The sequence below is a fragment of the Scyliorhinus torazame genome, chromosome 11 (genome assembly GCF_047496885.1).
Source record: "Scyliorhinus torazame isolate Kashiwa2021f chromosome 11, sScyTor2.1, whole genome shotgun sequence".
Lineage (NCBI taxonomy): Eukaryota > Metazoa > Chordata > Chondrichthyes > Carcharhiniformes > Scyliorhinidae > Scyliorhinus > Scyliorhinus torazame.
Window position 1 is genome coordinate 112,011,885 of NC_092717.1, and position 15,890 is coordinate 112,027,774.

At 45.8% G+C, this 15,890-nt stretch overlaps 1 protein-coding gene across 5 annotated transcripts in view; it reads right to left on the reverse strand.

Moving 5' to 3' along the window:
- Positions 1–15,890, reverse strand: part of LOC140385450 (centrosome and spindle pole-associated protein 1-like) — a 344,086-nt gene that overhangs the window by 115,147 nt on the left and 213,049 nt on the right. For all 5 annotated transcript variants that reach the window (XM_072467626.1, XM_072467627.1, XM_072467628.1 and 2 more), the window contains 2 exons: positions 8,356–8,467; positions 3,001–3,121 (listed from right to left, as the gene is read on the reverse strand). In XM_072467626.1, coding sequence (XP_072323727.1) covers positions 3,001–3,121; positions 8,356–8,467 — 233 coding nt within the window. The remainder of the gene's footprint in view (positions 1–3,000; positions 3,122–8,355; positions 8,468–15,890) is intronic.

The window sequence follows — 15,890 nt, forward strand, 5'->3', positions numbered from 1 at the left end:
AGTATGAGCGCGTCACTGCAAGGCCAGCATTTCTAGCCCATTCTAATTGCACTCAGGAATTGCCTTCTTAAACAGCTGCACTCCATGTGGTGTAGGTACATTTTAAGAGGTGAAAGATGCCTGTGCACGAGTTCTCTTAATGTGAGGTGGCCATTGTACACCAGCTACCACACGGGCTTGATGGCACAAGGCCTTGGTCCAGTGGCAAGGGGATCCAAGTCGACTGGAGACCAGGCGCCGCTAAATGGGCCGACAAACACATATACACCTACAGCCATCCTTTTTCCTTCCCAAAGGACCTCCCTACTTAGGATTCATAAAGTGCAGTGGCAGCCTCATGAGCTCATGAGGGTGGTTCTGACCTATCGCTGCGAATGGACCCGCTGCTCCTCTCTCGTTGTGAACGGCCCCCCCACTGCCACTCTCTCACTGCGAACGGCCCCCCACTACCCTTCGCTGCGAAAGGCCCCGCTGTCCCTCTCTCACTCTTCAAGATGACAAGTCCGACTGCAGTCACTGCAGAGAAATTTCACTGCTGTCGCCCACAGAGAAGGTTATTGCAAGAGTCCTCCTTAATCGCCATCTCCCTGTGGCTGAAGAATTCTCCAAGGGCGGCACGGTGGCACAGTAGGGCATCATGCAGGCACAGTAGGGTGGCAAGTGGCATAATGGTTAGCACTGCTGCCTCCTAGCGCCATGGACCCGGGTTCAATTCTGGCCTTGGATGACTGTGTGGAGTTTGCACATTCTCCCAGTGTCTGCGAAGGTTTCCTCTGGGTGCTCCGGTTTCCTCCCAAAGTCCAAAGATGTGCAGTTAGGTGAATTGGCCATGCTAAATTGCCCCTTAATGTCCAGGGACGTGCCGGTTAGGTTGCAGGGTTATGGGGATAGGGTGGGATGGTCGGAGGAGTAAACCTAGGTAGAGTGCTCTTTTGGAGGGTCGATGCAGACTCGATTGGACAAAACATCTCCTTCTATACTATCACAGTAACTTCATTGCAGTGTTAATGTAAGCCTACTTGTGACACTAATAAGGATTATTATAGGGATTTGATGGAATCCCAATTCCGATTTTGCCCAGTCGGGCACAGCGCAGCAACTGCAAGATAAATGCATGGCCTTCGACACTGTCAACTGTGAGGGATTATGGAGCGGCCTCCTCCGTTTTGGCTGCCCCTAAAGGTTTGTCATCACAGACTCACTTCACGTTCGGCTGTGGCTTCACACTGAAGCTCTTCTCAATCTTCCTTGCTGCAATGCTCCATCTCACTCAGCAAGTTCCCCACTGGAGTGGAGTTAAACTACAGAAAAAATGGGAATTTGTTCAAACTCCACTGCTTGCAGGCCAGATCCAAGGTCCACCCACCCTGTCACTGAAAGACAGAATGCAGACGATGCTCCTGTCTATACACACTCGAAGACCGAGCTCCAAGCCATTGTCAACACCTTCTATGAGGTGTACAATAGCCTGGCCTTATGCCAAGTTGACTAAGAGACTAAGTTGCACACAGGACTTGTCAGTCACTTGATAAATCACTTTTTAGTGTGGAAACAAGTCATCCTCTACTCAAAGGGACTCCCTAAAAAGGTGCAGGTACACACACAGGGCTGTAAGGAAGTGTGTTGGAAGTTTCAGGTCCAGGGATGGTGACGGGCTGGTGATAAATTTCCAAGTCAGGATGGTGTGCGACTTGGAGGGGAACCTGAGGTGATGATGTTCTGCTAACCTGATCTTCCTCGGTCAAAGAGGTCACAGTTTGGGAAGTGCTGTGAAGGAGGCTTAACAAGTTGCTTCGGCACATTGTTTACATCGGTTCACACTGCTGCCTCTGTGAATGTTTAAGGTGATAGATAAAAAGCCAAACAAGCAGGCTGTTTTGCAATGGATGATGTCTTTAATGTTGCTGGACCCCACACTCATTCAGGTAAGCATTCCATCACACTGCTGACTTGCAACAGGCTTTGGAGAGTGAGGAGGCGAGTCACTCGCCACAGAATTCATAGTTTCGGATCTGCTCTTGTAGTCATTGTATTTGTATGGTGGTCAAGTTACGTTTCTGGTCACTGCTAAGTTTCAGAATGTTGATGGTGAGGAATTCAACAATGACACTGCTTTTGAATGGAAAGGGGAAATAGCTAGATTATCTCTTATGGGAGATGATCATTGTCTTGCACTTGGGTGGCATGAATCCTACTTGCCAATTATTAGCCCAAGACTGAATGTTGTCCAGGTCTTGCTGTGTGCAAGCACTCCTTTGATATCCATTTGATATCCAAGGAGTTAAGAATGCAATGTAATTCCGACCTTATGATGGGCCCACCCCTAGCCACGCTAACATTTATTTGGCTCCCACTCTTCCAACATATTAAATATGACAGTTATTTTCAAATTCCTCCATGGCCTCATTTCACCCTCTCTCAGCAAACTCGTCTAACTTTGCATCACTCTGTACCCTTTGGTCCTTCCATCTTGACATTTCATTCATCCTAGCCCACTCTCACTGCTTGATGAAATAGCCTTCAGCTACCAAACCCTCATTCCCTAAAAATCCTTCAATGAATCTCTCCTCCTTGTTCTCACTTCAGCTTTAAAAACCTAATCAATATTCATATATTTAGCCACATGTTTGGTCAATGCTCCTCATCTCTCCCTCCATATCAGTACGTGTTCCTTCATCTAACTATTTTAATTTCCCCATTCTGCAAAACAATTTTTATATCTTAAAAAATGCTATAGAAATGCAAGCTGTTGTTACTGACAGAGTTGAGAATTATTTGGAATCGCTTCATCCTCAAGTTAGATTTTTATAATTCTGGTTTTTTAAACCATTGAAAAGATGTACTATTTGTGGCGAGCAAGATGAGATCTAACTAGAAATGTTTGCGTATTTGGTCAATTAACTTAATTTAAAGAGAAGAGAAAAGCCGTGTTCAACATTTACTAAATTATACACAAAATTGACAAAGTAAATTAGCAAAAATAGAAAAAAATAGTTTCACCTGCTTTTTCAGAGAGTCCTGATAACTTTGTGCACTTGCTTTTGATAAAACTGTGTTTTGTTCCGGCAGGAATCCAGCACCTCGATTTCTGATGTTAGAGGTATCATGTGCGTTTATTGTGCTGCAAAACAAATTAAGACTCAACGTTGTGATTGATTATTAAATTCATAAACTTCTCTGAAAGTATAAGGTGACAATATCTTAATTTATCAGTTATCAATTCTGAAAATGTAATTTTCCCTTGCACATAAGTTTCATACTTTACAATTCAATATATATATATAATATATATATATTATATATATATATATATATATATATATATATATATATATATATACAGACCTATCAGACTTGTAAAGCAAAATGGCTTTTCTGAACAGTGCACCGTGGCAGCCAGAACCTTCAAATTTGTTACAACAGCAATGATCAGCAGTAATTAAGCAGTTAACATTAATTTTCCGACTCATTGTTAAGATATTGCCTATGTCACAGTATTTTTGGAGATAGGAACAAAGATGTAATGAAGCAATGTGTGTAGATCGCGAGATAGACAGTACTAAGGTCAAAGTGATAAATTATTAATAAAACAACCAACAGAGTGGATGGATGGAGCTAATTGAGATAAATGGGAGAAAAATACTGTCAAAGATGCAGGATAATAGTGGGCAATGTTTTAAGAGGGGGTGAATCAATAGAGTTCTGGATGTCTTATACTAACAAAAAAGAACAAACTTGCCAAGAATGAGATGCTATGGAGAAGTAAAGTGGGTGAGGATAAAATTACAGGCAAGATCTAGCGGGCGTGTTGCGCCCACGCGGATCCGTACAAACCGGTTGGATAGCTGGAGAGGCCGAAGTCGGGTTCCGCCCCGGGCGGCGTTCGGTTTCCAATCAAACCGGCCCGCTCCTATTAGTGAGGTACCAATTAATACCAATTGAGGGCAATCTCAATCTCATTAACAAGATAGATGCCCTGTCTAATAGCCTGGGATCTAACTGGCCCCCAGCAGGAGGTCACACGGGCACCCTTTAGCACACCTATTTAAATATGGGAAACTGGTGCAATGGTTAATGTTGGGATGACTATTTTCAAAATCGGGCATGCAGTCCGTGGGCTCGGGTGAGAGAGCCCATTGGGAGGGCTGGCCTGGTCAGGGGGCTGGGCGCCATCAGTGTTTTGGGGGGGGGGGGGGGTTGTTGTTCAGCAATAGGTCGCAGCCCAAATTGTGTGTACCCATAACAGGGTAACGACAGCTGTTGCCCATGTCCCATCGAAGATGTCCAGGGCGGAGTCCTGTCCGTGGTAATGTGGTACAGATCACTTTAACTCCCTTTGACTGCACAGCTGAAAGCTATTATTAATAGGGAATTGGCAGTGTTAGTTATGAGAGCACTTCCCAGCTACACGTTGTGTTGCTGCTTGCTCTTGTTGGTGAGTTACAAATGGCTGAAGGCTGCCTTTTCTGCTGCCTCTTCCCCTTGGTCCTACTTGCTGCTTTCTGGATGGAGGGAAGGATGAAAGAAGGTAGTTGCCTTTCGGTCTCTTTTACCTTGTGTGTGTCATGATATTCAGGTAAACATCATGGTGCAAACAGACATACAAACTGATGAACAGATCAACGGACCAATCAACACACACACACACCACAGCCAATCACAGGCAAGAGCATACACACTACAAAACAGGGAACACAACACTTCCCGTTCATTCCAGCAGGAGACAGCTCAGGGCACAGAGCTCACAGCAAGCCACTCAGACATCCACCATGTGCTGAGTGCCACTACAAGATAGTATTAGGAATAGGTCCACAGATTCAAGGGTTATGATCGAACCTCAGTAACCAGTTTACCACTGTAAATATATGTCAGTAATAAAACTGAGTTGTACCATTCGCAACAGTGTTGGTTCGTCTGTGTAGCAGAGTACCCAACACATCATAGTACCAGGAGTAACTGTGGGACCTACCTACGAATCCTCCGGAATCTACCATCCTGCGCCATGGACGCCGTCAGCACACTGCAGCCACTACAAGTCGCTGGAAACCTCGGCGTCAATTGGAAGCCGTTCAAACAGCGCTTCCAGCTCTTCCTGGAAGCCAAAGAAAAGGAGCGCGCTTCGGACACCAGAAAGATCGCCATCCTCCTCTCCACGGCAGGTCAACACGCCATCCATGTCTACAACTCCCTGGTGTTCGCGGAAGGTGAGGACAAGACCAAGTACAAGACGGTCCTTCTCAAACTCGACCAACACTTCAACGTCAAGGTCAACGAGAGTTTCGAGAGGTATCTCTTCCAGCAGCGCCTGCAGGGTAAGGATGAGCCCTTTCAATCCTTCCTTACACACCTCCGTATCCTCGCGCAGTCCTGCGGTTATGACACCACCTCCGATTCAATGATTCGGGACCAGATTGTTTTTGGGGTCACCTCGGGCACCCTACACCAGCAGCTCCAAAAAATTAAAGGCCTCACCCTAGCCTCCGCAATCGAAGCCCGTGTCCTGCATGAAAACGCGACTAGCCGCTACTCCCAATTTCAAGCGGCTGAATCGGCGCGGCAGGAGTTCTACGCGGCCGGATCGGCGAGGCAGGCGTCCTGCGAGGCCGAACGGGTCCAGGCGATCGAGTTCCTCCCGGCCCACGGCCTGGACGAGGGCGGCCATTTTGCGTGCTTTCCGAGGCCTCCCGCGTTTGTGCGCGCCAAACAAGACGTCGACACAGAGGGACGTGATGCGCAGGCGCGCTCGGCGCAAGACTGAACTGCGCATGCGCAGTGGCACAACGAACGCCATGACATCACGACGTGTGGCAACTGCGGAGCCGCACATTTAAAGCGGCAATGTCCGGCAAGAAACCGACAATGCCTCCGCTGTGGCAAGATGGGCCACTACGCTGCCTGCTGTCGAGCAGCTCAACCTGCCAATGTTCCCCAATTCCAACAACCTCGCAGGGACGTGCGGGCCATTCAGCCTCCTTACTACGAGTCGTGCCCAGACGATATCCAGACCTGTGACACAGACGACCGGGACGACTTCCATGTTGCGGTTATTGATGGGAACCGGATGTCTCCAGCCAGGACCCACCAGCCGTTGCAAGTGAACACACTCAATCCGGGTGATGAATGGTGTGCCACCCTAGCGGTCACCATGTGCAGTACTTACGGAAGCAGACAATTACTGCTCTTGGCGGCTCATTCACTTTGGGCTTCGGCCTTAATGACCGATGAGCTCAGTCCAGCACGTACCGGGAGGGGTTCTCACCCTCCCCCATCAACTCCGCCAACTTCTTAGCGAAGGACTCTGTTGGCCTTGGGCCCTCTGTCCCTTTGGGCAAGCCCACAATTCTCAGATTGTGCCGCCTCGAGCTTTGCTCGGATTCCTCTGTTGCCCTCCACCTCCCTCCGCAGCCCGTCCCCCATCGAGGTGAACTGGTCACTGTGCTGCGTCATGGCCTCCTCCACTTCCTTCATCTTCTCGCTCTGCTCTCTCACCTCGACCAATGTCTTTGCCACAGCTACCCTCACCGGGGCAATTGCCTCCTCCACCAATGACTTCAATGCGACCGCCATCTCCTTCCTCAAAGCCTCCATGTGCCTCGCAAACTGCTTTTCCAGCTCCACCGCCATCACCTCGGTCATCTTCTCCACCGTAAGTAGGGCAGCCCCACCATGCGGTCCGGCATCCGCCATCTTGTCAGCACTTTTGCTGATCCTCTCATTCAATGGTGAGCCCGCATTTCCTCCCTTCCTCAACGCTGCTTTTTGCATCTTTTAACGACTTAATTATTTTTCCTTTTTTTCCCCCACCCTTCTTTCCTTCTTCAATCTTTTTTTTTTTAAATAAAAAAAATAAAAAATGTCTTCCTTCAAAAAAAGAAAAAAAAACTTTCACCAAGTTTCTTTAAAACTTCTTTCTCTTCTTTTTTATATTCCTCCAGAATTTCCCTGGGACCGGACTTCAGTCTTCTTACAAGATTCTAGGCGGGAGCTACCCGATGTGGGACATCTCACCTACACCACGCCCTGGCTTCGGGCCTGCCGCCTCGACCTCCGTTTGGCTCCGCCCCCGCTGCTCCAGCTTCCGCGCGCGTTGGGCCCGGCGCCTCAGCACCAGCCACCCGACACCCGCGCGGGGTTCCTCGCCGGTTTTCGAACCAGCCCCGCTTGATTACCGGGACGGCCCCAAAGGCCGACAATAATCGGGGGGGGGGGGGAGCGAAGAATCGGGGAAACCCCTGGAAGCACTGCAAATAGTGGCCACCGGTGGGGGCTCCTCTCGATGCTGCCGACCCGCTCCCTTCAACGAACCTGCGGTGATTCCTACTGATAAAGCAGTTCAAACTCACCGAGGCTCTTTAGGCAGCACCTGTCAAACACCTAGAATGACAATGGAAGCAGACACACGGGAACACCACAACCTGGAAATTCCCCTCCAAGCACCACACCATCCTGAATTGGAACTATATTGCAATTCGGGCAACACGGTAGCACAGTGGGTAGCATTGTTGCTTCACAGCTCCAGGGTCCCAGGTTCGATTCCCGGCTTGGGTCACTGTCTGTGCAGAGTCTGCACGTTCTCCGGGTATCTGCATCGGTTTCCTCCGGGTGCTCCGGTTTCCTCCAACAAGTCCCGAAAGGCATGCTGTTAAATAATTTGGTCATTCTGAATTCGAGGCGACTAGGGGCTTTTCACAGTAACTTCAGTGCAGTATTAATGTATGCCTACTTGTGACAATAAAGATTATTATTCCTACACTACAAGCACTGCAGATGTTCAATAAGGCAGCTCACCGCCTCCTTCTCTAGGTCAATTAAGGATGAGCAAGAAATGGTGCATCGTCAGCGATGCCCACATCCTTGGAAAGAATTATAAAAAAAATACAAAGGTAAGCAATCCTAATGCTTTCTTTTTATCTTTCCCTGCAATATCAGGGAAATCCTGTTGTGTCTATTTTGGGGAGTATAATCTTGAAAATAAACACATCCCAATCGATTAACTTCCTGATCGAAAGTGCCATGCTGATGAGAAAATTCCCAATGACACTGCTCATGACCATGATTTCAACAATTTTCCTTTTCTACTCTCTTCTTGTACCAGACATCATCCCTACCAGGGAGAAATGGAGTTGTTCTCAGAACCATACCAATGATGCTCAGAAACAAGATTTTAGGATATATTATAAAGCTTGCATGAAGCATTGGTTTTTGCTTGGCACGAATTATACCAACAATCCATGGTAAACCTCGATGCAAATCTAGATATGGTCTGTCATTTCAAGGCATATCACAAAGGTTCAATTCATTGCAAAGTTACAGTTTAACTCAAAGACACAACAAATCATACAAATAAAAACTTACGAAGTTTGATCTAAGGAGGAAGCTCGTGGATAGGTTTGCATTGGTATGTTAACCAGACCATTTGGAGAATTGACCAAGGACATAGGTTGTACTCCCATGACTCCTGGGCCATCTATACAGTAAAGTAAAAGCAATGTTTCAGTACAATATTTAAGGTTAAACAAAATTAAGAATCGGAATTAGTTAAAATAAGTAATTTTATTTATTTATAAGTAAAATAAGTTTTTTTTTATAAAGTATGTTTCAGATAAGCTACTCTAATAGTTAGATATTGTATTGTTGGGAACCTTAAATGTGGATCAGAAAATCATTGGCCTAACCTCCTAATTTTCCAATCTTGCCTACAGTGTGAAAGATACCTCAACAGTGGTGGGCCTGTAAAATCTAACTTGATTAATCATGTTCAAAATAATCTATAATTCCTCCTACTTTAAGGAGGTATTCCAACTACTTTAGGTTTCAGTATTAGCAAGTTATGCTACACATTACAAAAAAAGTTAAGTGCACATTGTTAAGCCAAGAAAATGGAACTCCAATGGCAGAAATAGTTAAATTATGAATTAAATGCATTTTCTTCAAATTAAGGCAATTTAGTTTTTAGATATCCCTCATGATTTGGACACGTTTAAAAAGTTATCAAATGTCAGCATGTGAAGTTGAAAGAGGATACACACTGTCTAATAAATAATCAAAGAATCATAACATTTACAGTATAGGACATTCTGCCCACCATACCCATGCTGGCTCTTTCAAGGCAGTCATGCTTAGACTCATATTCTCAATTTTTGTCGACATCTTCTAAGGTCCTCAATCATAAGTACCCATTCAAGTCCCTTTTAAAATTATTTATGGAGTCAGCCTCCACCATCTCAAGTTGACTCTCAAATCTCAGAAAAAAACCTCCTACACATTGGAACATTAAAAATAATGATCGCATTTAACACATCGTGTCTATGCTTGCCAAGAGCATTATCCAGCCAATCCCACATTCCAGCTCTTAGTCTGTAGCCTTGTAAGTTATAGCAATTCAAGTGTAGATGCAAGTATTCTTAAATGCAGTGAGGGTTTCTACCTCTAGGACCCTTTAAAGCAATGATTTCCATACCCCTACCACTCTCTGGGTGAAAATATTTTTCCTTAACTCCCCTCTAAACTTCTATCATTTAAAATCCATCTTCTATGGTATTGACCTCTCTACTAAGGGAGACAGATCGTTCATATCCAGTTCAGCCCCTCAGAACTTAATACACCTCAATTTAAGTTAACCCTCAGCTTCCTCTGTTCCCAAGCAAACAAACCCAGTATTTTCAATTTTCTTCAGGTAGAGTCTCCAAACGGTGACTGAAATAGATTTACCATCTCAGGAAGAGAGAAACTCAAAAGAGCCTCCTTCAGCTTGTGAGTTCAAAACAAGACTAAACAGCAGTTGAAGCCTTCCTGCCCTTGGCAGAACCAACGGTCAGCACCAAGCACCAAGTTTATCAGCCAAGAGCCCGGAAAAGTAAACAGTTTATTGGCTGACAGCAAAGTCCATCAAAATGAGTCATCACTGATGTCAGACCAAACAACACATGCTACTGTGGATGCCTTTTTTAAAATTAAAGGTGAAGTCCATCTTAAAGACACGGGTCCCATTAATTGTCCAGGTACAAAAATTATAAAAGCCAAAACAAAAGAAAATAAAAGAAATAAACAAGGGACCAACAGAGATTAACAGGAGGGTCCTTACACTAATTAAAAATCTGTCTATCTCAGCCTTGAACATACTTCTTTTTTCTTTTTTTTTTTTTAAATGTGTTTTTATTGGGGTTTCACATTTTGTATTTCATAACTCATATGTTATATGTTACACTTTACATAACCGCACCAATCAGAGGGGAACAAAACAAAAATAAAGCAAGAAATAAAAGGAAATAAAAAGACAGATATTTACATACAATTGATTTCCTCCTGCCGTGGCTATGCCCTCCTCTCCCTTTGAACGGTGTACCTTTGTTGCAGTTCCCAGTTTGGTCCGGGCGCATATTTACACTGGTTTATCTAGAGTTTTAGTTCCTTGTTCCTTTTGATTTCCTTGTTGGTCCTCCCCTCCTCCCGACTTCCTTTTCATCTTTATCCCTTGACTTGCTTTTGTCTCCCCCTATTTCCTCCAGTTTGAGAAATTCTGCCAGGTTGGGCAGCCAGTCTGCAGCCTTGGGTGGTGTGTCGATCATCAGCCGAGCAGGATTCTCCGGCAGGCAATCGGGGAAGCAAAGGTTAGGCGTTGCCGCACCCCCCCCCCCCCCCCTCCCCATGAAGAGTTCTGGCTGGTCTAATACACCGAAGACCACAACTTCTGGGCATGACTCCACCCTCACTCCCACAACCCTGGACATTGCCTCAAAAATGATCATCCAGTACCCGGCAAGTCTGGGGCAGGCCCAGACATGTGGGTGTGGTTGGCTGGGCCTCTCTGGAACTGTTCATATTTGTTCTCCACCTCTGGATAGAACTTACTCGTTCGGGTTCTGGTTAGGTGCGCCCTGTGCACCACCTTTAGCTGCGTTAGGCTGAGTGCTGCACAAGTGGAGGTGGAGCTCACCCTGTGCAGAGCTTCGATCCAGAGTCCTCCCCCTATTTCTATGCCTTGTTCCTCCTCCTATTTTTCCCTCGTCTCGTCCAGCAGAGAAGAGTACCTCCTCCAACAGTCGCCCATACAGGTCCCAATGAATCCGTTCCATAGGTTGCCCCCATCCAGCAATTCTTCGACTAGCGAACATCCTGGTATCGGGGGCTACCTCATTGTTTCCCTACGGAGGAATCTTTTGACTTGTATTTGTCTCAGCTCATTTCCTTTTGGCAATTGGAACGCCTCCGTCAATTGCCCCAGGGACGCTACACTATTGTCCGTGTACACGTCCCTAACCATCAGTATCCCCTCATCCTGCCTCTACCTTTTGACAGTAGCGTCCATTATTGTGTGAGTAAACGTGTGGTTGTTGCAGATGGGGCCATGGTGGACATTTTGGTTGTGTTGAAAAGGCCTTAGGGATGTAGATCGGCAGGGATCAGAACAGGAAGAGTACCTGGACAGTACGTTCATTATGATCGTTTGCACTCTCCCTGCCAGTGAGAGTGGGAGTATGTCCCACCTCTGCAGATCCCTTTTGATGTCCTCCACCAGACTCATCAGGTTCCATTTGTGGATCTGTGTCCAGTGCTGGGCTATTTGGATCCCCAGGTAGTGGAATTTGGTCTGGGCGTGTGTGAATGACAGTCCCTTCAGCTCTGTTCCTCCCTCCCCCCCCCCCCCACGTATTCACAGGGAAGATCTCACCTTTTCTCAGATTACGTTTGTAACCCGACAAGGCTCCGAAGTCCTTTTGGAGTTTTATTAACTATTCCATGCTAGCCCGGAGGTTTGAGATGTAGAGGAGCACATCATCCACGTCGACTGAAACTCTATGCTCTCGGTCCCCTCTTTGGATACCTCTCCACTCCTTCGCCGTTCTGAGGGTGATCGCCAGTGGCTGGATTGCCAGAGCAAACAGCAGTGGGGATAGCGGGCATTCCTGCCTCTGTGCAGCTGGAAGTATTCAGAACCGGTGTGTGTTTTGTCTGTACGTTCGCCATGTACATTAGTTTCACCCAGGAGGTGAACCCTGACCTGAACCCAAACCATTCCAGTATCTCTGTGAGGTACCTCCACTCAACTCTGTTGCAGGCCTTTTCTCAGATTACGTTTGTAACCCGACAAGGCTCCGAAGTCCTTTTGGAGTTTTATTAACTATTCCATGCTAGCCCGGGGGTTTGAGATGTAGAGGAGCACATCATCCACGTCGACTGAAACTCTATGCTCTTTTCTGTGTCCAGGGGGATGATTAGTTCTGGTGTTCTCTACCCGGATGAGGTCATTATCATGTTCAGCAGGCGCCTGATGTTCGATGTTAGCACCCTGTCTTTGACAAAGTTCTCCACGACTACACCTGGCATGCAGCTCTCCATCCGCTTTGCCAAAGCTTTTGCCAGGATCGTTGCGCCTGCACTGAGCAGTGAGATGGACCTGTAGGACCCACATGCAGTGAGGTCTTTGCCCTTTTTGGATATTCGTGATATTAAGGATGATGACATATGTTGGAGGCAGACTGCATCTTACTAGCGAGTCTGCGAACACCTCCCGCAGGTGTGGGGCCAGTGCTGGAGCAAACCCTTCGTACAGGCCGCCGGGAATCCATTTGGCGCCTTCTCCGTCTGCATGGAGTTGATACTCTCCAAGATGTCTTCTTGTTCTAATGGGGCTTGTAGGCGTCTTCGCTTCTCTTCCCCCACAACCGGCATGTCCAGACCACTGAGGTGTACCGCCCGAATAGGAGATCGCAAAAGGGACTTGCGGTGGCACTCGCAAGCGGAGTGGCTGCGTCGGGAAGAGGCTCCCGCCGGTCCGCGATTTTTCAGACTTTTTCGGGGGTTTCCCCCTGGTTCTCTCTTCCCGGGTTTCTTCGACCTTTGGGGCCTGAGGGACAGGCGTCGGGTCGGTCCGGTTTGGAGACGGTGAGGAGCCCCGCTGGAGTGTCCAGCGGCCGGAGCGGGAGACATCGATCCAGAGGTCGGATGCGTGGGCGGAGCGTGACACGAGGCAAGGCAATCGAGGTGGCAGGCCTGAGTCCAGAACGCATTGTAGAGGGGGACTAGAGCACACTGGGTGGCTCCCACTGAAAATGGTTCTTTGAGGAGTTTGAAGTCCAGTCCCTGGGGGAAGAGATTTCTTGATTTTGGAATTTTGGGGGGAAAATTTGTGAAAATAATTATTTAGTTATTTTCGAATTGAAGAAGAAATAATAAGTCATTAGAGGATGCGAAAAGCAGCTAGGAAGAAGGAAAAAAAAACCGGGTTCACCGTTGAATGAGAAGGCCAGCAAAAGCGCTGACAAGGTGGCGGATGCCGGACCGCATGGTGGGGCCGCACTACTTACGGTGGAAAAGATGACCGAGGTAATGGCGATGGAGCTGGAAAAGCAGTTTGCAAAGCATATGGAGGCTTTGAGGAAGGAGACGGCGGCCGCATTGAAATCATTGGTGGAGGAGGCAATCGCCCCTGGAGCTGTGAAACAACAGTGCTAACCACTGTGCTACCGTGCCGTCCCATGTGTGCCTTTTTTGCATTCATCTCCTGTTTAAAGCCATTCCCACCATCACCACTACACTATTTACCTTAGATAAGGTCACCAAAATTGTTCAGAATATTCCAGGTGTAGTCTAACTGGTGCCTTGTATAATTTTAGCTGTACTTCCATTTTTATACTCCATTCCTTTTGAAATAAAGGCTAACATTCCATTTGCCTCCCCTGTTACCTGCTGAACTTGCATGCTAACCTTTTATTATGCATGAGGACCTTGAAATCCCGCTGTGCTGCAGCTTTCTGCAATCTTTCTCAATTGAAATAATATTTAGCTCCTTTATTCTTCCTACCAAAGTGCATAACTTCACATTTTCCGACATTATATTCCATCTGCCAAGTTTTTGCCCACTTGTCTAACCTGTCTACATCCTACTATAGAGTCTTTGTGTCATCCTCAGCACTTGCCTTCCCTTGATTTTGCAATAGAACATTCACTTCCTTTGTCCAAGTCATTAATATTGTAAATCACTGTGGCCCCAGCACTGATCCGTGCGGAATTCCACGAGTTACAGATTGCCATCCTGAAAATGCCCCTCTTATCACAACTTTTGACTTCTATTAGTTGGCAAAGTGTCTATCCATGTTAATCTATACCCCCAACACCATGAGCTCTTATCTTATTAAGCTGCCTTTTGTGCGTTACCTTATTGAATACTTTTTGAAGAAATCCAAATATACATGTACTGGTTGCCTTTTATTTATCCTGCTCATTGCCACCTCAAATGATTCTAATGGATTTGTCAGGCATGACTTTCCCTTCATGAAGCCATGCTGACTTTGCTTGATTATCATCCTTTAATTTCAGGGCTACTCCTCCATTCTGTCTATTTTTTAAAAATGTTGTGTACCCTGGAATATTTATTGCCCAACCTTGGCCAGCTTGTACCATGTCAGTGGAATATTAATTAGATCTAAACAATTTGGTCATATTGTAATGTACATCATGAAAATCAGGGGTGCCAAATGAACTCTTGGAGGATGCCACTGTATATTTTCCTGCAGTCCATGACTGCCTACTGTTCCTGTGAGTCAGCCAACTTCGCACTCATGCTGCCATTTCCCTTTTATTCTATGCACTTCAACTTTGCCGGCAAACTATTATGTCACATTTTAGCCTTTTGGGTATCCATGCACACCTCATCAACTGCATTACCCTCATCAACCCTCTGTTGCCTCATCAAAACGCTCAATTAAATTAGTTAAACATGATTTGCCTTTAACAGCTCCATGCTGGATTTCCTTAATTAATCCACATTTGTCCAAGTAACTGTTAATTTTGTCGCAGATCATCCATTCTAAATGTTTTCCCACCACCAAAGGTAAAGTAACTGGCTAACAGTTGTTGGATTTATACCCTTTTTTGACATTTGCAATTCTCCAGTCCTCTGGCACCTTCCGCACATGCAAGGAAGATAGGAAGATTAAGGTTGATGCCCTGCAATTCCTATCTCATCTCCCTCAGCAGCCTCATCGCATCCAAAAAAATCAACATTTTACAGCCAGCCTTTTTAATACCCCTCATTATCAATTTTTAGTCCATCCGATATCTCAACCACTTTCTCTTCACAATGACTTTGGTAGCATCTTCTCCGTTGATAAAGACAGATGTGAAGTACTGATTTTGTATCTTAGCCAAGCCCTCTGCTTCCACATGCAGATTCCCTTTTTTGTCCCAAACAGGCCCAACACCCCCACCCCCAAACATTTCCTATTCCTGTGGCTACAGAAGTCTCTCTCTTTGCTCCTCATTTACTTTTTCACTTCCCCTCTCAACTCTCTACATTCAGCATGGTTCTCACATGCATTACCAATATGATAACTGTCACCCACCTTTTCTACTTCCTCATTTCCATCATCCAGGGACCTCTAGCTTTGGTTACCCACCTTTATCCCTTATGGAAAAGTACCTTGACTGTAACTGAACCAACTTGTCTTTCTAATGTTAACATCATGCTTCTAGAATTGATTAATTTAACACTGATTGTAATAACATACAATGCAGAAAATATGATAAGTCAAAGAGACTAGCCTACTTTATAGCTTGATACTCTGGTTCTGTATCATTTTTTTTCTGAACAACTCCCTTTCGGGTCTCTAATAGGCCTTATTCCTCGATAAAACATGTCGGGCTTTCCTAATTTTAGTTGCCATCGTTTTTCCACCTTCTCTTCTTTGTTTTCCTAATTTCCTTTTTAATAATTTCTATAATCTTTCTATAATCCGCTTAGGTTTCTATAGTTTTGATCTCTTGATATCTGACAAAAGCTTCTCTTTTTTGCTTAATCCTACACTGAATATTCTCCTCATCTTCTGTCTAGAATTTTTGAGAATGGTTTGAATCTCTGAACTCTGGTTATTGACTGGCCTATTAAAGAA